General features: G+C 47.4%; 1 protein-coding gene across 1 annotated transcript; it reads right to left on the reverse strand.

The window, feature by feature from the left end:
• On the reverse strand, positions 1-22,811 carry LOC138202382 (ERO1-like protein beta). The gene is made up of 16 exons (XM_069156309.1): positions 22,650-22,811; positions 18,995-19,114; positions 17,299-17,382; positions 17,086-17,127; positions 12,638-12,720; positions 8,808-8,881; positions 7,395-7,515; positions 6,495-6,541; positions 5,742-5,753; positions 5,633-5,659; positions 4,351-4,443; positions 4,021-4,267; positions 3,626-3,695; positions 3,157-3,243; positions 2,634-2,767; positions 1-1,383 (listed from the first exon to the last, which is right to left on the reverse strand). The coding sequence occupies exons 1-16, from the start codon at positions 22,809-22,811 to the stop codon at positions 1,323-1,325; spliced, it is 1,464 nt and encodes a 487-aa protein (XP_069012410.1). The 3' UTR covers positions 1-1,322.
• Between the last annotated feature and the right edge of the window lie 350 nt (positions 22,812-23,161).

Consider the following 23,161-nt stretch of genomic DNA (forward strand, 5'->3'; position numbering starts at 1 on the left):
TCGTGATAATCAGAAATATTTATTCCTCTTTTCAAATAAATATAGTCAGCAGGTACACACATGGACACGGTGCAGAGATTCAGAGAGATTCAAAGATTCAGAGAGATTCAAAGATTCAGAGATTTAGAGATTCAAAGGTTCAGAGAGATTCAAAGATTTAGAGATTTGGAGAGATTCAAAGATTTAGAGAGATTCAAAGATTCAGAGAGATTTAGAGAGATTCAAAGATTCAGAGATTCAAAGAGATTTAGAGATTCAAAGATTTAGAGAGATTCAAAGATTCAGAGAGATCTGAAAGCAAACAAAGGAATATGTCTGAAGAGACCCGGTCTGTCTCAGTGTCTCCTGAACACCACATACGTGTCAGGTTGGACCTGGGACCCCCCTCCTTTCCCCTCCCCTCCCCTCCCCCGGTCCGACTGAAGCAGGATGAAAGTCTGTGGAAAACTAAGATCTTTACAAACTGTACAGACGTGGATTCAACATGAAGACCTGAAGCAGCTTCTTCCTCTTTGTCCAAAATAAAGGTTTTAATTTAAGGCTGCTGAGACGACGGTCAAGGACGTCCAACTGCTGCAGGACACACACACACACACACACACACATACATATCATATGTGTATATATAAATATCAATATATATATATCATATCATATATATGTATATATATCATATAGCATATATGTGTATCTATATATGTATATATCATATGTGTGTATATATATATATACACATACATATATATATATCATATATGTATATATACATATATCATGTCTCACAAACAGACAGACAGATAAATTAGGCCTGAGATGGGGAACACGAGCTGATTGGTCCAAAGCGTAACAAACTAAGAAGAAGAGGAGACGATGAGAACGGAGGAGAAAAAGATAAAAAGCAGAACAAGCTGCCGCTTCCTGATTCAGACACACGTCCATCTGGACCAACAGGGTCCGTCCTCAGCCAGGCCGTCCTCAGGACAAAGCCTGTCCTCTTCCCTCCAGACGTCTGAATCAGGTTCTGAGCGGCAACTTCTCAAAAGAGACCAAACTAACATTTTAATGAACAACGTTCGTTACTGGCCGACAAGTCTGACAGCAGAGAAACACGTCAGGTGACCTTCTCATCACCTCGACTGTTTTCTGACGAAGGCAGAAGAATTAACATTCATGATCCACCACATGGGGGAAGAGGAGGGTGGGGGAAGGGGGGTGTCTTGTTCACTGCTGAGCCTGGTGTCCATGAAAAAGGCCTTCTTCAGACTGTTGCAGTGCTCTGTGGGCTAGCGCCGCCTACTGGCCCGGAGGAGCAACACCTCCTGTTACCTCTTCTCCTTCAACAGCAGGCGGAAGTGGTGGAGCTGATGAATACTGGTGGACAACCTGGAGACAGAGGAGGAACATGAACATTTATATATACACACATGCTGCTAACATGTCAGAGCTGTGTGACTTCTCAGTGTAATGTTAGGAAGGCATTAAGGTATGACATTTATTTTCAAAAAAAGTGTAAAATGTACATAAAAACAGAATGTGATGATTTGTAAATCATGTAAAGACATATTTAAATAAAAATAGATTAAAAAAAAACCCATCAAATGTTGAAACCTTTTATGGTTTTATAAAAATATCTGCTCATTTTAAATTTGATGGCAGCAACACGTCTCAAAAAAGTTGGGACAGGATCAACAACACACTGGAAAAGTTGTGTAAAGATAAAAAAAAAAAAAAAAAACACCTGGTGGAGCATCTGACAACTAACCAGGTTACCACGGCAACAGATCAGTAACATGATTGGGTATAAAAGATGATTTCAGAGAGACAGAGTCTCTCAGCAGTGAAGATGGGGAGAGGTTCACCACTCTGAAAGACTGTGTTGGAAAATAGTTCAACAATCTGAGAATAATGTTCCTCAACGTAAAACTACAAAGAATTAGTGGATTTCATCGTCTACGGTTCATAATATCATGAAAAGATTCAGAGAATCTGGAGAAATCTCTGAACACAAGGGACAAGGCTGGAAACCAATATTGGATGGTGGTGATCTTCGGGCCCTCAGGCAGCACTGCATTAAAAACACACTATTCTGGAGTGGAAATCACTGCATGGGCTCAGGAACACTTGTGAAAACCTATATTGGATTGTGATGATTTTCAGGCCCTCCAAAAACATCTGGAGCATCAGGACATGAACAATACAACAAAGGAGACCCTGAACTGTTGAGCAGCTGAAATCCTCTATCAGGCAACAATGGGACCACATTTCACTTTCAAAACTCCAGAAACTGGTTTCCTCAGTTCCCCAACGTTTCCAGAGTGTTGTTAAAAGAAGAGTTGATGCAGCTCAGTGGTGAACATGATCCTGGAACAACTTTATAGAGACGTGTTGCTGACATCAAATTCAAAATGAGTGAATATTTTTTTCAAAAACAAGATTTTTCTTTCTCGTTCTATTTTCAAGTAAATATGAGTTTTCGTGATTTTCATGATGACTTTTTTGATTTGCATTTAAAACAGCGTCCCAACTGTTACCATGTCTGCCATCAGTAAATCCACATTTCAGATGTCCCTTTCTATGAATTCAGCTCCTCTCAGCTATTAAAGCTGTTCATCAGCTGTCAGAAGGGAACGTACCTGCTGAAGCCGTTCAGTAAGGCCACGATCTCCTGCCGGGTGAGCTGGAAGCCTTTAGACGGGCTGTGTTCAGGAAGGTTCTTGATCTCCTTCTCCGAGAAGAGGATCTTCAGCGCTGTACCCAGACCCTCGGTCTGCACACAGCACACACATCATCAGGACAACACATCATCAGGACAACACATCATCAGGACAACTCAGCCTCACATCAGGACAACACATCATCAGGACAACACAGCCTCACATCAGGACACGCATCGTTCAGTGAGTGGACGGCTGTCAGACCTGGAGGTGGCGGTTCAGAGCTGAGCTCACCGACATGGAGTCTATCTTAGAAAGAGTTCTAAAGCTGCACCGGGTTCATCTGTTTACCAGCTGTCTGTGCAGCTCATGCTGACCTGCTCACCGCTCACCCCCCCGGTAGGACGGGGGGGCGGGGAGGGGTGGGGGGGTGGGGGGGGGCGTCACCTGCAAGTGGAAGTCTGAGAGAGGTGAAGGTGTGAGCAGAGAGACGGGGGCTCACCTGGAGTTTCCCCCACAGCCGACACTTGCTGCAGCCGACACAGTCCATGATCCTGGAGATGTTTTTAAAATGGAGGCGGAACTCCTCCTGAAGGAAACAAGCAGCAGGAGACATTTTTATACACAAACACACACTCACAAACACACACTCACAAACACTCAAACAGACTCACAAACACACACTCACTCACAAACACACTCACTCTCACACACACACACACACACACACACACACTCACAAACACACACTCACAAACACTCAAACAGACTCACAAACACACACTCACTCACAAACACACACTCACTCACAAACACACTCACTCTCACACACACACACACACACACACAAACGCGCACTCACAAACACTCAAACTCACACACACTCACTCAAACACACACACACACACACACACACACACACACACACATGATCAAATAGAAGTATAGAGACAGTGAGCTGTTGGTTTCACCTTCAGTATTTTGGCCTCCATTTTGTTTCCGGCGAACATGGACTTCTCATCGAAGTGCATCGGGAAGGCTCTGGAGGAGAGAGAGCTGCTGAGTCTGAGAACAACCCAACACATCTCCAAACGATACCTCAGTTCATCATCTGTCGGTCTGTCACACAGTATGGTCATAACCAGGAAACAGGACGTCGGTGATGACGTCTCATTTACAGATCTGTCAACACGTGTGAAGTTTGGGATATTGTCATCAGTTTTCCGCTCTGCTGCTGCCTCGATGTTAAAGAGGAACCTCGTGTCTACAGCTCGTGTCTGTCTGACCTGAGCGTCGGGGAACTGTGTTCTGAAGTCAGTCGACATCTGAGCGTTGGTGTCGCTCCCCATGAACAGGAGCTTCTTACCGGATCTCGTTGAAGACCTGCAGCAGCAGGTCCTTGGTGCCTCCGTCCTCCTGAGCGTTTCCGGTGTAGAGGTTGACAAAGGTGCGTTCGAAGTACGGCGCCACCTTGTAGAGCGCCCGCAGCTCGATCAGGTACAGGAAGTAGAGGTTCTTCAGCCGCCGGGTGCCCTCGCCCTTCGTCTCCGCCGTGTCGAAGCGCTGACGGAACTCCTGGACGTTTGGACCCCACACCGAGCGACCCCAACCCTCTGAGGGGTCAAACACACACACCTCACTGACCCGACCTCAACAGCTGACACCAGACTACAGAGGTTCAGGTGTGACTTCGTACCGTCCAGCAGGTACTCGGCACACAGGTGGATGTTGATGCTGCTGTGGAGCCCCGAGATCAGTCGGTAGAAAACTCTCTTCTCCAAACACAAACCTGGAAAGACACCGTGGAGACCAGTTAATCAGAACTGATTCATAATTCAGTCCAATACAGATTGATACTTTCTTTAAAGGTCCTTCACGCCATGTATTAACATGCTGTGTTAACTGTGTTGATAAACTGTGTTAATGAACAGCAGTGTGATCTGGAACAACAGGACTCCGTCTCCACAGTAAAAGTGCTGACATGAAACTATTGTTGGTGAAGTGGAGGAAGGACGTCTTCTGGAACACAACACAGGACTTCCTGTTCAGAAGCAGCTGAGCTGAGACACTATTGTCCACTGATCCCTCTGTTTGCACTTCATGTGTAACAGCTGAAGAACCTTTGAGCACAGCGGACCCCCGTCACCGGGGACACCCCCGTCCAATGCAGGACAGAGTCCATCTGCTCGTCCTCTGTGGCGTCATGTCAGATTTGTCCTTTTAAAGACGCTGCAGGAGGACAGGGACCTGCTGGCTGCAGGTAAACTGAGCCGTGACAACTTGAACAGATGTTGAGGGCAGAAATAAGGCGAGAAACTGAGCTCAGACTTCCCGCTTCCTTCTGCTCACTCCAAACTTGAATTGATGAGAATAATGGAAGACATTTTGTTTTTGGGCCGTGGGGTTGATTGGCTGCTTCAGTGAGGTCGGAGGTCAGAGTCAGGGTTGAGTGACAGGACACGGTGCTGTGGAGGGAACAGTAACAGGGGTGAGATGTCACCTCTGCATCTGCTCCACAGTAACATTACAACGAGTCCACTCAGCTGATCAAACTGTTCACGGCCAGATGAACCTCGTGTTTCTCTGAGGTTTTACACCTGCGGTCTGCTGAGATGGACCGAGAAGCAGCACCGCACACCGATGTCTCAGCAGGTTTACAGCAGACGACCGACGGCCTCTTCCAGCCGACTGCAGAGAGACTTGAGAGGAGATAACCAACGCTCGCTGCTGAACGCAGGAAATGGGACGGATATCCACGGTTGAGACATTTACAGCCACAAGTATGGTTTTCGTGAGAAGTGCGAAGAAACTGAAAGTGTTTCGACATGTAGAGCAGGAGGAAACTCTTGTGCACGCTAACGCAGACATAATGGAAAGCAGAAAGTGCTTCACTTCACTTTTCAGGTTAAAAACCACAAACCAAATGTTTAAAGAGGAAGTGAAAAGAAGTCCCAGAGAGCAGGGCGGTCCGAACTCACCTTCCAGCCAGTTGTAGAAACCTTCTCCTGCAGACACAAAACCAAAAGACACCGAGTTATTTTTCAACACCACTAAAAATAAATTGCGGTAAAGTTGAGTTTTACTCACCGTCGTCATCACCTGAGCAGACAGAGAGGAGACAGGACAACAGTTAGATCTCTGCTATTAATCTATTAATAGACACTCAGCTGTACAAACACAAAGCAACCCTGACATGAAAAGATCCCAGCCTGATGTCTCAGACACACTTGGTCCACAGATCTAAAAATAGGACAACAGCCCAGTTAACACTGACAGAGCTGCTGCTCTTCAACACAGCTGACAGGTTCTCATCTCAAACTCAACTCCAACCACACAGGTTCTGGAGCCAGAAGGCTCCGGACTTATGACAAAGATTAACACAACTATAACGAGTGCAAAGGAGGAGACACAAAACAACCAGGACAGAAAAACAGCTGTTCTTTGACACGTTTTCAAATGTGAAACATCGTCTGAATAAAATCAATAAGAAGCAGTAAAGTAGGGTTTAAACTATCGTCACGCTTCGGTCACACTTCTGTAAATATCTGCAGGTGCAGAACTTTGTTCAACTAAATTATCCATCAGATCCTAATTCTCCAAACGAGTGTGTTGTCAGGAGACGAGAGACGTCAACCTTCTTCAATCCAACAGGATTGACGGTGGACGTTGGTCTGAACAAAAGCTTTGCAGAAACAGGCTCCTCCTGTGGACGCTGAGGTCAGCAGGCATCATAGAGGAGGAGCAGACCTCCTCAGACCCGGGGGGGAGGTCTGTGTCTAACCTGCCTCCTGCTGCCGGACACCTCCTCACAAACTGCTCAGTCAGCTGTTTGGGACTCACCTCTGCTGGGAGCCAGCGGGTTCAGAGGTCGGTACACCGATCTGGGTCTGTCACACAAAACACACAACCACAATCATCATGACAGGTTTACATCCACACACAGCGGGCGGTGCACCTCCTCCAGAGGGAGGCGCAGGAAGCAATAACCATCAGCCCAACAAAACACCGCTCGGCCTGAATGATCAGCCGACTGGCCTCTCACCAACTTTCAGGAAGCGTCCCGACACACACTGAATGTTTCCAGACCGAATTCACATTTGAACTATGTTATTATTATTTACTCTAATTATCTGAAACCTTCAGTACAGTCAGTTTTGGAGGAAATAAATACATCGTCCCTGCAGACGTCTTATAATCAGGGCTGACTTTAGGAATCCAGCCGTCTGCGTGGCTCCTGTTCAGCTCTGCTGGTCCGACCAGCGACTCCCGACTCATCTCACGTTACAGGCATCGTTCAAATCATGCAAAAGCAACAACTGACTGAATTCCAGATTTTTCTGAGAGTTTATAGAATCTGACTGTAAAAAATAACGAATAAATATGACAATGCATAGTTTTCTGAGTTATCTGTTTATAGTGAAGACAATTAAACAATAAGGATGAACAATCAATGACATCATATTTCCTCTGGATGAAATGATTCATCTTTTTTAAAAAAGAGAAACTAACAGAACAGAATCTGACTTTGATGAATAAAATATATTTTGTGAAATCCTGAACGCAAACGTCTTTTTCATGATTTATCAAAACTAATTTTTAGAGCAGAAACAGCAACAGGATGACCTCATCAGCTTCATGGGCATGTTCTAATATTAGTGTGTGTGTGTGTGTGTGTGTGTGTGTGTGTGTGTGTGTGTGTGTGTGTGTGTGTGTGTGTGTGTGTTTGTGTTTTAGTCTCACTTGAAGCAGTTTTCCTCATAGATGCTGTTCCACACTCTCCAGGCTGAAGGACCTTTGTATCCTGTGAATCTCTCTGGATTCAGCAGCAGATCTACGTAGTCAGCATCTGGAGAGGTCTCATCTAAAACACACACACACACACACACACACACACACACACACACACACACACACACACACACACACACACACACACAGTTCATGGATTAAAAACAACAATAAACTAGAATTAACGCCCCCTAGCAAGATGGTGACGGACAGATCTAAAATGGAGGCTTCATAACGTTCACAAACCAACGATGACGTCACTGATGGTTGATGACATCACTGATGATTTCTGATTGGTTCAACCCAACACACTCATCTCTACCATCAGCACAGTTTAGATCAGTCACACATTCAGGCTCTGAACACATGTGGAAGACGTTTCTCAGTGATGGAGCTGGATGATGGACAGAAACATGATGATGTCACAGTGACGCTGACCTTTGACTTTATCATTTCATCCTGTTACACATTTGTATCATACAAGTAGTTCTGATTGGTCAATGGAACATTTGGAACAAATCATCATGACATCACACCCTGCTCATCACTAGAAATATCTTTGTTCATCAGATATCTTTGTTCATCAGATATCTTTGTTCCAACCAGACTGAACTAGCTGATCAGTTTAGTGTTTCTATGTTCTGTATTTATTCAGTTGGAGACTAGAAATCCTCTTTGTTGCTAGGTGGTTGCTAAGGGTCGGAATTCCTGGAGTAGTAAACATTGCGTAAGTTACATCAGAGTCTACTGACTTTACTGATTGTTTTCCAGTTGTTAGTCATACCCCATGTGTTGCCATGGAAACGGAGATCACACTAACAAAAAGTTCTGAGTGAATGCCCTGCAATATGAACACATGTAGATGACATGTTTTATTTAGTTGGTAACTTGTTGTATGATCACAGTATCACACTGGACGGTGTTTTAACGTGATTACTGGATCGACAGTGAAGCGCCTCACTGAAGTTGAAGCACCCTCTTAATGTAATATTGCTTCATTAAATGTCGTCATAATTAGTTATTGAATTCTGGAGTTATGGTCACAATTATGTTGCCTGAGGTTACAGTGACCTTTGACCTTTAGCCACCAAAATCTAAGCCGTACGTCCTCGAGTCCAAGTGAATAATTGTGATAAATTAGAGGATGTTTCCTGGAGGTGTTCCTGAGGTGTCACGTTCAACCTCCGAGCCTTAAAACCTGTTGGTGGTCAGCAGCAAACAGCATATTCATGATTTATGTTCATTAATCTCTTCAGAAAATGTCATGAGGTCGATATTTAAGAGGGAAGTCTGTCCTGCAGGAGGAGTCCTGGTTATCATCAGTCCTCTGGGTAGCAGGAACATCCTCAGTAAAAGGATCCTTACCGTCCAGCTCACAGAAGTGATCCTGAGCGTCGTCGTGTCTCGCCCAGTCAGCAAACGCCTCTTTAGTCTGGTTACTGTAACAGGCAATAACATACATTTAATACGTGATGCAGGAGATGCATGCAGACAGGAAAACACACACCGAGCTATTAAAAAAAACAATCAGTCAGAAGCAGCATCACAGACAGAAGCTGAACTCAAGATTTGATGCTTAAAGAAAGAGTTTACGTTGAAGTTTGACTTTTCTTTGACTAAACGATTAATTAGTAATTAGAGTTGCCGAACGTTAGAGCTGCCGAACGTTGGAGCTGCCGAACGTTGGAGCTGCCGAACGTTAGAGCTGCCGAACTTTAGAGCTGCCGAACTTTGGAGCTGCCGAACGTTGGAGCTGCCGAACGTTAGAGCTGCCGAACGTTGGAGCTGCCGAACTTTAGAGCTGCCGAACGTTGGAGCTGCCGAACTTTAGAGCTGCCGAACGTTGGAGCTGCCGAACTTTAGAGCTGCCGAACGTTGGAGCTGCCGAACGTTGGAGCTGCCGAACGTTGGAGCTGCCGAACTTTAGAGCTGCCGAACTTTAGAGCTGCCGAACGTTGGAGCTGCCGAACGTTGGAGCTGCCGAACTTTAGAGCTGCCGAACGTTGGAGCTGCCGAACGTTGGAGCTGCCGAACGTTGGAGCTGCCGAACGTTGGAGCTGCCGAACGTTGGAGCTGCCGAACGTTGGAGCTGCGGAACTTTAGAGCTGCGGAACGTTAGAGCTGCCGAACGTTGGAGCTGCCGAACGTTGGAGCTGCCGAACTTTAGAGCTGCCGAACTTTAGAGCTGCCGAACGTTGGAGCTGCGGAACTTTAGAGCTGCGGAACGTTAGAGCTGCCGAACGTTAGAGCTGCCGAACGTTGGAGCTGCGGAACTTTAGAGCTGCGGAACGTTAGAGCTGCCGAACGTTGGAGCTGCCGAACGTTGGAGCTGCCGAACTTTAGAGCTGCCGAACTTTAGAGCTGCCGAACTTTTGAGCTGCCGAACTTTAGAGCTGCCGAACTTTAGAGCTGCCGAACGTTGGAGCTGCCGAACGTTGGAGCTGCCGAACGTTGGAGCTGCCGAACTTTAGAGCTGCCGAACTTTAGAGCTGCCGAACGTTGGAGCTGCCGAACTTTAGAGCTGCCGAACGTTAGAGCTGCCGAACGTTGGAGCTGCGGAACGTTAGAGCTGCCGAACGTTAGAGCTGCCGAACGTTGGAGCTGCCGAACGTTGGAGCTGCCGAACTTTAGAGCTGCCGAACTTTAGAGCTGCCGAACTTTAGAGCTGCCGAACTTTAGAGCTGCCGAACGTTGGAGCTGCCGAACGTTGGAGCTGCGGAACGTTAGAGCTGCCGAACGTTAGAGCTGCCGAACGTTGGAGCTGCCGAACTTTAGAGCTGCCGAACTTTAGAGCTGCCGAACTTTAGAGCTGCCGAACTTTAGAGCTGCCGAACGTTGGAGCTGCGGAACTTTAGAGCTGCGGAACGTTAGAGCTGCCGAACGTTGGAGCTGCCGAACGTTGGAGCTGCCGAACTTTAGAGCTGCCGAACTTTAGAGCTGCCGAACTTTTGAGCTGCCGAACTTTAGAGCTGCCGAACTTTAGAGCTGCCGAACGTTGGAGCTGCCGAACGTTGGAGCTGCCGAACGTTGGAGCTGCCGAACTTTAGAGCTGCCGAACTTTAGAGCTGCCGAACGTTGGAGCTGCCGAACTTTAGAGCTGCCGAACGTTAGAGCTGCCGAACGTTAGAGCTGCGGAACTTTAGAGCTGCGGAACTTTAGAGCTGCCGAACGTTGGAGCTGCGGAACTTTAGAGCTGCCGAACGTTGGAGCTGCCGAACGTTGGAGCTGCGGAACTTTAGAGCTGCCGAACGTTGGAGCTGCGGAACTTTAGAGCTGCCGAACGTTGGAGCTGCCGAACGTTGGAGCTGCCGAACGTTGGAGCTGCCGAACGTTGGAGCTGCCGAACTTTAGAGCTGCCGAACGTTGGAGCTGCCGAACGTTGGAGCTGCCGAACGTTAGAGCTGCCGAACGTTGGAGCTGCCGAACGTTGGAGCTGCCGAACTTTAGAGCTGCCGAACGTTGGAGCTGCCGAACGTTGGAGCTGCCGAACTTTAGAGCTGCCGAACGTTGGAGCTGCCGAACGTTGGAGCTGCCGAACGTTGGAGCTGCCGAACTTTAGAGCTGCCGAACTTTAGAGCTGCCGAACTTTAGAGCTGCCGAACTTTAGAGCTGCCGAACGTTGGAGCTGCCGAACGTTGGAGCTGCGGAACGTTAGAGCTGCCGAACGTTAGAGCTGCCGAACGTTGGAGCTGCCGAACTTTAGAGCTGCCGAACTTTAGAGCTGCCGAACTTTAGAGCTGCCGAACTTTAGAGCTGCCGAACGTTGGAGCTGCGGAACTTTAGAGCTGCGGAACGTTAGAGCTGCCGAACGTTGGAGCTGCCGAACGTTGGAGCTGCCGAACTTTAGAGCTGCCGAACTTTAGAGCTGCCGAACTTTTGAGCTGCCGAACTTTAGAGCTGCCGAACTTTAGAGCTGCCGAACGTTGGAGCTGCCGAACGTTGGAGCTGCCGAACGTTGGAGCTGCCGAACTTTAGAGCTGCCGAACTTTAGAGCTGCCGAACGTTGGAGCTGCCGAACTTTAGAGCTGCCGAACGTTAGAGCTGCCGAACGTTAGAGCTGCGGAACTTTAGAGCTGCGGAACTTTAGAGCTGCCGAACGTTGGAGCTGCGGAACTTTAGAGCTGCCGAACGTTGGAGCTGCCGAACGTTGGAGCTGCGGAACTTTAGAGCTGCCGAACGTTGGAGCTGCGGAACTTTAGAGCTGCCGAACGTTGGAGCTGCGGAACTTTAGAGCTGCCGAACGTTGGAGCTGCCGAACGTTGGAGCTGCCGAACGTTGGAGCTGCCGAACGTTGGAGCTGCCGAACTTTAGAGCTGCCGAACGTTGGAGCTGCCGAACGTTGGAGCTGCCGAACGTTAGAGCTGCCGAACGTTGGAGCTGCCGAACGTTGGAGCTGCCGAACTTTAGAGCTGCCGAACGTTGGAGCTGCCGAACGTTGGAGCTGCCGAACTTTAGAGCTGCCGAACGTTGGAGCTGCCGAACGTTGGAGCTGCCGAACGTTGGAGCTGCCGAACTTTAGAGCTGCGGAACTTTAGAGCTGTCGAACTTTAGAGCTGTCGAACTTTAGAGCTGTCGAACTTTAGAGCTGCCGAACGTTGGAGCTGCCGAACTTTAGAGCTGCCGAACGTTGGAGCTGCCGAACGTTGGAGCTGCCGAACTTTAGAGCTGCCGAACGTTGGAGCTGCCGAACGTTGGAGCTGCCGAACGTTGGAGCTGCCGAACTTTAGAGCTGCGGAACTTTAGAGCTGCGGAACTTTAGAGCTGTCGAACTTTAGAGCTGTCGAACTTTAGAGCTGCCGAACTTTAGAGCTGCCGAACGTTGGAGCTGCCGAACTTTAGAGCTGCCGAACGTTGGAGCTGCCGAACGTTGGAGCTGCCGAATGTTGGAGCTGCCGAACTTTAGAGCTGCGGAACTTTAGAGCTGTCGAACTTTAGAGCTGCTGAACTTTAGAGCTGCTGAACTTTAGAGCTGCCGAACGTTGGAGCTGCCGAACGTTGGAGCTGCCGAACGTTAGTGCTGCCGAACGTTAGAGCTGCCGAACGTTAGAGCTGCCGAACGTTGGAGCTGCCGAACGTTGGAGCTGCCGAACGTTAGAGCTGCCGAACGTTAGAGCTGCCGAACGTTGGAGCTGCCGAACGTTGGAGCTTCGATCACCTGCTGACTGAAGAAAACAAGCCTCTGACGCCGGTCTCACCTCAGGGTGCTGTTGATGGCGCCCAGCTCTTTGGCCTGCTCGCACTCCGTCATGTCAGACACTGTGTTGGCTGCCTGGGAGTACTGGACACACAGGGAGGGGGGGGGGGGCAGTATGTCATATGTCATGCTAATAACACTGCTACAACCTGTTTGAGTGAAGTTTTCTTCTCTGCACAGTGTTACTGTGATGATGTGATGACACCCTGAGCACCTGTTGGTTACTGATGAACCACCTGTGAGCACATTCTTTGGTTGGACTCAGTGGAAACGGAGTAGATGTGATTCAACAGGTATCTGACCAGGGAACGACAGAAAGGTGAGAAACTAAAGGAAGTAGGCTCAGGACGGATGCAACTAATAAAAAGGAAATGAATAAAACCAAATTAAATTAATTAAAAAGCTCCCCATGTTTAATTTCACATCCCATCTACTGTGCCGTGCTGTTTTCATTAGAGATGTGTAGTCGGGGTGGCCAGCGAGTCGGCTGCAGTAAACCAGGCTAAAGAAAGCTGGTTCGACGTGAACGAGCTAACGCTCTGCAGCACTAACCCGCGGTGAACATCAGTTCCTGAGGGACCCTTCCTCAAACACAGCAGCTGCCATATTTCTGTTTTAAAACAGGAGACTCTGGTGTGTGAGACGAAGGTGCATCTTTAACCGGAGCGGCGCTCCTGGCTGCAGCTTCAGGATCCACATGGAGCCGCAATCTCCCTCCTAACCACGTCTGAGACTCCGGCCCACGAGGAGACTGAAGCGGGTTGGTGTCGGTGAAGCATCACTTTAAAGGGAGGGCTGTCGGGACGTGTCCTTCAATACCGATCAGTGGGACACATTCAAGCTCGACTGAGACGAGTTCACATGTTCCAACACGTCTGCTTCATGACGGGACGAACACCAGGCTGCAGCCACAAGCTGGCGACCACTCAGCCTGTGTGTGTGTGTGTGTGTGTGTGTGTGTGTGTGTGTGTGTGTGTGTGTGTGTGTGTGTGTGTGTGTGTGTAGCTGCTCCTTAACTCCATGAAAGAGTGTGTTGTCCAGAGGTGAACAGGTACAAACATCAGCTGTCAGGTTCACATTATATTTCAGGTACGGTGATCTCTATCGCAGAGCTCCGTCCTGCCGCCTCAGATCCTCCCTACAGCTCCACATGTGGATTCATCTGCTGAAAGTAGACCCCTACACACTACGCACCACAGTAAGACGCCGTTTCAGAAAATTATTGAGCCTAATTAAAAAATGAAACCCCTTCCAAAGGTTTTCAAACCATGACATCTTTCCGTCAGGTACCACCAGGGTAAGTGCTGCAGTCACAGGAACAGAAGTCATAAATGGGGTAAATAATGAAGTAAATCAGGACCTATCTATTCAGACCGTCTGTCTTTAGTGCTGAACACTCAGTCTCTTCTAATGCTGCAGGAGGATCTACGGTGGCCTGCAGGTTACATAAGAACATTGAAGGCCCAACCCCAATGTCCTCCCTCGCTGACTCGCCAACTTACCGAGAAGTCCTGGAGGGTTTAGGGCTGTCCCACTGTCCAATCATGAGGACGCTCTCGTATCTCGTATATACAGTGGGTACGGAAAGTATTCAGACCCCTTTACATTTTTCACTCTTTGTTTCATTGCAGCCATTTGCTAAAATCAAAAAAGTTCATTTTATTTCTCATTAATGTACACTCAGCACCCCATCTTGACAGAAAAAAACAGAAATGTAGAAATTTGTGCAAATTTATTAAAAAAGAAAAACTGAAATATCACATGGTCATAAGTATTCAGACCCTTTGCTGTGACACTCATATTTAACTCACATGCTGTCCATTTCTTCTGATCCTCCTTGAGATGGTTCTACTCCTTCATTGGAGTCCAGCTGTGTTTAATTAAACTGATTGGACTTGATTAGGAAAGGCACACACCTGTCTACATAAGACCTTACAGCTCACAGTGCATGTCAGAGCAAATGAGAATCATGAGGTCGAAGGAACTGTCCAAGGAGCTCAGAGACAGAATTGTGGCAAGGCACAGATCTGGCCAAGGTTACAAAATCATTTCTGCAGCACTCAAGGTTCCTAAGAGCACAGTGGCCTCCATAATCCTTAAATGGAAGAAGTTTGGGACGACCAGAACTCTTCCTAGACCTGGCCGTCCAGCCAAACTGAGCAATCGTGGGAGAAGAGCCTTGGTGAGAGAGGTAAAGAAGAACCCAAAGATCACTGTGGCTGAGCTCCAGAGATGCAGTAGGGAGATGGGAGAAAGTTCCACAAAGTCAACTATCACTGCAGCCCTCCACCAGTCGGGGCTTTATGGCAGAGTGGCCCGACGGAAGCCTCTCCTCAGTGCAAGACATATGAAAGCCCGCATAGAGTTGGCCAAAAAACACATGAAGGACTCCCAGACTATGAGAAATAAGATTCTCTGGTCTGATGAGACCAAGATTGAACTTTTTGGCGTTAATTCTAAGCGGTATGTGTGGAGAAAACCAGGCACTGCTCATCACCTGCCCAATACAATCCCAACAGTGAAACATGGTGGTGGCAGCATCATGCTATGGGGGTGTTTTTCAGCTGCAGGGACAGGACGACCGGTTGCAATTGAAGGAAAGATGAATGCGGCCAAGTACAGAGATATCCTGGAAGAAAACCTCTTCCAGAGTGCTCTGGACCTCAGACTGGGCCGAAGGTTCACCTTCCAACAAGACAATGACCCGAAGCACACAGCTAAAATAACAAAGGAGTGGCTTCAGAACAACTCTGTGACCATTCTTGACTGGCCCGGCCAGAGCCCTGACCTAAACCCAATTGAGCATCTCTGGAGAGACCTGAAAATGGCTGTCCACCAACGTTCACCATCCAACCTGACGGAACTGGAGAGGATCTGCAAGGAAGAATGGCAGAGGATCCCCAAATCCAGGTGTGAAAAGCTTGTTGCATCATTCCCAAGAAGACTCATGGCTGTACGAGCTCAAAAGGGTGCTTCTACTCAATACTGAGCAAAGGGTCTGAATACTTATGACCATGTGATAGTTCAGTTTTTCTTTTTTAATAAATTTGCACAAATTTCTACATTTCTGTTTTTTTCTGTCAAGATGGGGTGCTGAGTGTACATTAATGAGAAATAAAATGAACTTTTTTGATTTTAGAAAATGGCTGCAATGAAACAAAGAGTGAAAAATTTAAAGGGGTCTGAATACTTTCCGTACCCACTGTATATGCATGTATGTATGTATATATCTATATATCATATATATAGATACATACATTGTATATTATATACATATATATATATATATATATATATATATATATATATATATACATACATACATACATATACACATATATACACATATACACACACATATATATATACACACACACACACACACACACACACACACACACACATATATATGTATACATACATATTATTCTTAGATTGTGTCACTATCTTCCCACCCAGTGTTTCACAGAGTGGTGAACCTCTCCCCATCTTCACTGCTGAGAGACTCTTCCTCTCTGAAATCATCTTTTATACCCAACCATGTTACTGATCTGTTGCCATGGTAACCTGGTTAGTTGTCAGATGTTCTACCAGGTGTTTTTGTTTTTAGTGTTACACAACTTTTTCAGTCTTTTGTTGACCCTGCCCCAACTTTTTTTAAATTGGTCTATGTTGGTGTATAAATTAAATGTAGGTTTATGTGATTTGCAAATCATCACATTCTGTTTTTAATTTACATTTTACACATTGTCCCAACTTTTCTGGAAACAGAGCTGTAACAAAACACTATGATTCTTAGTTCGAGGTGATTCTACACAAATTCAAACACAATGATGAATATTATAATCCAGTTCTGATAACAGTTCCTCCTGAATCCTGCACACTGAACCAAATCATTCAGTTTGGACTGAAATCAACTTTTTTATATCACTCTGGGAAACGAAGCGTTGTTTTGACGGCAGTATGAAATGCAGACTTTAATAAAAGATAAGGAACAGTGGACAGATGAGGCAGGAAATGTGATCAGGTTTTTCAGGTTTCCGTGGTGATAGTAGTCAGAACATCCAGTGGTGCACAGCAACAAGAAACATGTGCACCGTGTTCAAAACTGAAAACAAATGAAGGCTGAAGAAACAGAGTAACCTGCCTGTGCAGTTACACTTCCTGTTTCCTCTACAAATCTGTTCACACGTGAGGTCTCCTTAAAACAGCATGAATATTGATTTTCAAGCACATGTTCATGACCGGGACACGTCGCACCATCACGTCTCAGACTACTCAAACAACCAGTTATGAGATCCTTCCTTGTAATCAGGAGCTGGTCAGTCATAATTATGAGATATGGTCTGATTTCACTTCTTTTGTGAAAGCAGTGTGCTGCCAGTGAAGTCAACATTTTTATTAGAGCAGGATCACTGATTTAAAATGACCTCTTTCAGCTGCTCTCACCTTGTTGTAGTTTCCAGACTTGATGCCGACGGGGACTTTACTCTGTAAAACAAAGAGATGAGGAATCAGAGGAGATGACGTTTTCCCCACAGAGACATAAATACATGCATCAGTAAAACGATCCGTCGTGAAGTCTGTGATTGGTCAGTGGAAACAGACAGACGGTGGGGGCTTGGCTGTATGAAGCCGGTGTGAGTGTGGTTGACCTCTGACCTCTGGGCAGGGCTCCACATGGCAGTCTTTGATGGAGCAGTGTCCATCATCTGGCCAGAAGGGACACGGTCGCTTCAGGTTCACCTGGAGAAAAGACAGAAAGGTCCTCAGGGAGAAGTTCTGGTGATCCGGGACCGAGTCAGCAGAACCAGACGTTTGTCTGTCAGTAACCTTCATTACTGCTGAATGTGAATGATTATCGGGCCTCATTCACCAACCGCTCTTCACAAGAAATGTCTTCTGAAATCCCACTTACGCAGTTTTTAGGAAGATTCTGGCGTTCACCAATGTTTTCTGATTTGGGATTTATTCTATCTACGAGCATTTACACCTCTGAGTGCTGACATGTTTGGGCCATAGAATTGGCTCATGAGTTTTCTTCAATTCTGTAGTTGTAGTATTTAATCTACAATTATATTTTTTGAATTCATAATTTTAATACTTATTTCCATTACTTTACAAAGCATCATGGTTTTGAATAAACACTACACTAACACTGAGGGCTGTCCTGGTTTGACAGCAGGGAATTGGTTGTCAGTAAATTAAAGTGAATTCCATTTTTATATATTACAATTAATCTAATTAATGTCATTATTTATGTTTCTCTCAACTTCTCTCTTCTCCCTCCCTGTCTGTGACGCTGCAGTCTCACGCCCTTTTATGGGCATTGGCAGGGTGTTTACTTATGCTAATTAGGACAAACTGGCTCGCTTTCAATTACGAGGACCGAGGGATTCATGGACATAACTACACCCAAAATGAGTGATTCCAACTGAACCAATCCGGGTTTAACAACGCCTCGTGAATCTGACCGGGACTTTTTCTTCAGCAGATATTGGTGAACGAGGCCCAACAGTTCCTTTCTAAATGAGATTATGAGTTTATTTGTGAAGCTCATCACCTTGAATGTGGACCTGCAGGACTGTGAGGTCCTCTGACCCAAAGTGAGTGATTACAACTGAATATTATTGAATAATATCAAGTATATCGCTGACTTTATATCTGAATAAACCCGAGTTAAACCCTATAATTCCCATGGAAGAGGCCACCTTGTTCAAACATGTATTTGGTTCCACTTCAACCACAATTAAAGAGTCTCTAGTTAATAGAAATTAATCACAACGTTCATTACAACTGCAATAATACCAGAAAAATTATAACTGGTATTTTTCCTAAAATCCTGCAACTCTAAAAATGTGACAGCTGACTGGCATCATGAGAGTTTTGAGTTTGGCTCCAAACATCTGAGACCACAACTTTAACAGAACATAGAAATGTTTCTGTAACTTCCAGACAGGTTGCTGGTTGCTGACTGGACTCACCAGGATATCAACAGACAAATCTACCACCTGTGGAAGATGACGGTTAGACTTCATGTTCACTCCCGCCGGGTAGATTGATGAAGTGCAGTTGCTACATACAGTCTGTGTATTGCACAATACTTCACGAGGCCGCCAGTCATGCTTCCTGTTCTGTAGGAGCTGAATGACTGCACGCTGCTACGTGACTTCAAGCAGGTGGTTCTAGACAACAGGGAGTGTCGAGCTGCTGCTGCGTGACAACACTTATAAAACAAATGTTTTAAAAACGTCCTCCTGGGACAGTCGCCGGTCAGAAGACCTGATTTGAACTCGGCAGAATTGATTTCATGGGTCAGGTTTCCAGCTGTCCTGGTGACGCCCGCGGCAGCTCTCACCCTGTAGTATCTGAAGTAGTCTCTCTCCGTCAGCTTCTTGATGCGCGGGTAGAGCTTGAAGTTGTTGAAGACGTCGATGCTTTCGACGTCACAGAAGCAGTCGTCCAGGACCCCGGTGAGCTGAAACACAGCAGGTTGAACACGGGACAACTTTTACACTCAGTCTCAGAGATAACTCCACCCAACCAGCACAACTATTTATACTATGTTTTATATTATCCAGTAACCGGTTTTAGAGTTAGTCACATGTTTCCAGCAGTTTCAGCTTCTGGTATTTTATTTTCTGTGTTTCTTGAACTGTTTTCTGTCCAAGTCACAGATTGATGAGTGGGAACGTTCCAGAGATGTGAGACCTGCTGGCAGAGCCCACCTGTCCACCTGTCCACCTGTCCACCCGTCCACCTGTCCACCCGCCCACCTGTCCACCTGTCCACCCGTCCACCTGTCCACCCGCCCCCCTGTCCACCTGTCCACCCGTCCACCTGTCCACCCGTCCACCTGTCAGATGCACTGCATGCTAGATGTTTCTTGGGAGGGAAAACCATGAACTTTTCTCATGTTTCAAAACCACAGGAAGAACCATCGGTGAAATTGAATGATTTGTAACACATTATTTATGAACACATTTGTGCGTGACTGTAACTCCTCCTGTATGAGTCATATAAAGTACGTCTTACTTGGAGAAGTTATAATTGCTGACGAACACTGTAAATCACCGGTACCAGAATCTGGAGGGAGGACCACAGCCCAAAAACAAATGCTTATGTTAGGTGAAATTGCACCTGCTCCTCCTGCTCCTCCTGCTCCCCCTGCTCCCCCTGCTTCCCCTGCTTCCCCTGCTCCTCCTGCTCCCCCTGCTCCCCCTGCTCCTCCTGCTCCCCCTGCTCCACCCGCTCCCCCTGCTCCCCCTGCTCCTCCTGCTCCCCCTGCTTCCCCTGCTCCTCCTGCTCCCCCTGCTCCTCCTGCTCCCCCTGCTCCACCCGCTCCCCCTGCTTCCCCTGCTCCTTCTGCTCCCCCTGCTCCCCCTGCTCCCCCTGCTCCTCCTGCTCCCCCTGCTCCCCCCGCTCCTCCTGCTCCTCCTGCTCCCCCTGCTCCCCCTGCTCCCCCTGCTCCACCTGCTCTCCCTGCTCCCCCTGCTCCACAGCAGGAGGCCGGCATGCAGGAGAACCACCACCTACCTGTGCTCTCATACATGCTTCATGACACACAGCTGCTGCTACCTGAACAGGTCACACAGGAACCAGACCTCCAGCTGATCCATCAGCTGCTGACGGGTAGAAGCGATCCCACTGGAACCCTGACAACACGGCCGTCCAGCAAACAGCGACGTGAGCAGCGGGTCACCGAGCATTACTGCTCAGTCAGCTCATCTGCTCCGAGCACCGGTGAACTCACCATTACATGCTCTCACATCACATTGATATTCACCGTCTGCACGGTTTCCACAGCTTCTCCTGTTTTCTCCAAACTCTTCACCACAAAGGAAATCCGTTTACTGTCACACAACACAAAGACCAACCACAAAATATTCCACGAGTCAAGAACTTTTTCTGCTTTTTACAATTTGCCTCGAAAGAACACAGAAATCATGAGCACCTCTAACTGAGCAGCCTGCTCTCCGGGGGTCCGTCTGTCGCTGGCCGGCCTTTAGTGTCGGACTTCTTCTAGTCTACGTACCTCTCTGGTTTCTCTTCTATTTGCATAAACAGATCTGTAAACAAGCCAAAACACACAGTGGCCCTGAGAGTGTTTTATGTGACTTCCTCCAGTCACTACGGTGAGCATATGGTACATCCTTTCATGAAACACGTGGCTGCACGGAAAGTAGAACAATATCAAATGTATAAATGAACTATTTATTGTCAAGGCAATTTTCACATCACCTTATTGGTTTGTAACTTCCAGGAAAAGTACTACAGGGCATCCAGTGGGTGCACTTCCAACGACGCACTTCAAACTAGCTGACCTCAGGTCAGCTGAGCACACAGCGTCCTCATAGTTCTTCATGATAACCGAGTTATACATGAAAATTAAGTTGGCTTCAAAGTGAACTTTTCATTGACAGAAAGTCCTGTTAGGAATATTTAGTGCCAAATTAGATAAAGCAGCACTAAATCAAAGCCTGGACAATGAAACACCTTTTATTGACACCGTAAATACACACGAGATTGTTCTTGAACAAACAAACTGCAAGTTAAAGAGTCAGACCAAACATATGGAGCCAGCTTGTGATGCTGGAGTTTGTGTGACGGAGGTTCCAGCTGAAACTGAAAAGTTCTGCCGGCGTTGCTTTACCAACTTTTAAACATGTCTGCTGCAGGAAGAACGCCCTCAGAAACACCTGGAAGTGTCACTAGTCTCAAACACACCAGGAACCGAGCAGAGCTCACCTCGGAGCGCAGCAGCCCGCTGAGGGCCAGGAACACCAGGAGGTACGGCCCTCTCAGCATCCTTCAGTCTGGACTTCAACTCCCTCAAATGAAAACTTCCTGTCGGTAAACTTGGTGTCTGTATGTCAGGCAGCAGCTCTGTCCTCTGAGGGCTGAGCCCTCATTTCAACCCTCCAGTCCCTGCCCGGGGCCCCGCCTACCAGCAACCAGCTGCCACACTAAGCCCCGCCCCCAGCTCGTAGTCCTCTGCGGGTCCCAGGCCGGAGGACCGGGACACAGAGACACAAAGGACTACAACTCCCGTGGGATGGCACGAGGCGGAGCTCCGCCTCAGCCAATCAGAGAACACCACGCTTTTTTTCCTGCTTCTTTTTTTACTGCGTAATGGAAATAACACGAGGAGTCCACAGGACGTCATGTCCAAGAAGACACGTCCGTTAATGTGTCCTCGTCTCTGGTGTTTTACTGGGAAGCCTCAAAACGGCGAAATGATGACAAGACGAGTTTCAGAAACCACCAGTCAACTCTCTGTCACTTCGGTACCGCAGTTAAATGGGTCTGTTTCTCCGTGACTGATGTCCAGGTCCACAACTAAAGTTGTAAATAAGTGGACGTTCAGTATTATATATATTATATATATATTATATATATAATACATATTATTATTGATGTGGTTTGTGGCTGATGTAGAGACTGAAACTAAAGTTCTAGAAAAGTGCACAACACGTTCAACTGATATGACTACTGTCTCCGGTACCGGCTCTATCTGACAGGGTTGACTGAGACCACAGCAGGACAGGACTTTAATCTGTCCAGTATTACTGGACAATATTATTATAATATTATAATATTATAATATTACAGACTGTGTGAAGTAAAGTTCTAGAAAAGTACACAACACGTTCAACTGCTGTTTCCACGACTTCAGATCATAAAGTCAAACCGAGATCAAATCTACTTTTGTTCCTTTGATCTCATTTCTTTTCTGTATTTTTAGATGTTCCTTCCGTCTGTTTTCATGAGAAGCACCGTGTTCTTGCTGTGGAGCATTTCTTGTATGAAAGGTGCTCCACAGATAAAGTTGGTCATGTCCCAGAAGATAGACGGTCGGTGACGTCACGCGGTGACGTCACATTCCGGTGACAGCCGAACACGTCAGAAGAGTCCTGGACGGTACCGGTGTCGCTCCGCTTCGACCCGTTGAAGCTTTCCGAAGAACGACCGCGGTTTCCCCGGGACAGGGGGCCGGGCGGGCGGGTACTCACGTGGCAGAAGCAGCTCTGGTCCTGGCTGGCCGAGGGTCCGCCCGGAGGTTCGCGGTGCTGCGTCCGAGGTTTCACGTTGTTTTGATGGAACCAGCCCAGAACCAAGTTCCCGAAGAACCAGGCCAACAGAACCCCGAACACCGGGAGCGTTACTTTCCACATCCTCCTGGCTGGGGAGCACCGGGACAAGAGCTCCGGGACAAGAGCACCGGGACAAGAGCACCGGGGACAGAGCACCGGGGACAGAGCACCGGGGACAACAGAGCACCGGGGACAGAGCACCGGGGACAACAGAGCACCGGGACAAGAGACAAGTCTCTGGATGTCTGCAGCGACGTGGTAGCTAGCTGACTACAGCTTCAGGCTAGCTGAATTAGCACCCGCAGGCTAACAGGAGCTGAGCAGTGAGCGGGACAGTCCGCGTCCCAGGACCCTCACACGGACACTCAGATGTCCACCTCCGCTGACTGACGCAGTGTCACCGTGGAGAGATCGTTCATGTCTGGAGAAGT

The sequence above is a fragment of the Embiotoca jacksoni genome, unplaced genomic scaffold (genome assembly GCF_022577435.1).
Source record: "Embiotoca jacksoni isolate LCO1_2020_lvr unplaced genomic scaffold, fEmbJac1.0.p SCAF_200, whole genome shotgun sequence".
NCBI lineage: Eukaryota > Metazoa > Chordata > Actinopteri > Embiotocidae > Embiotoca > Embiotoca jacksoni.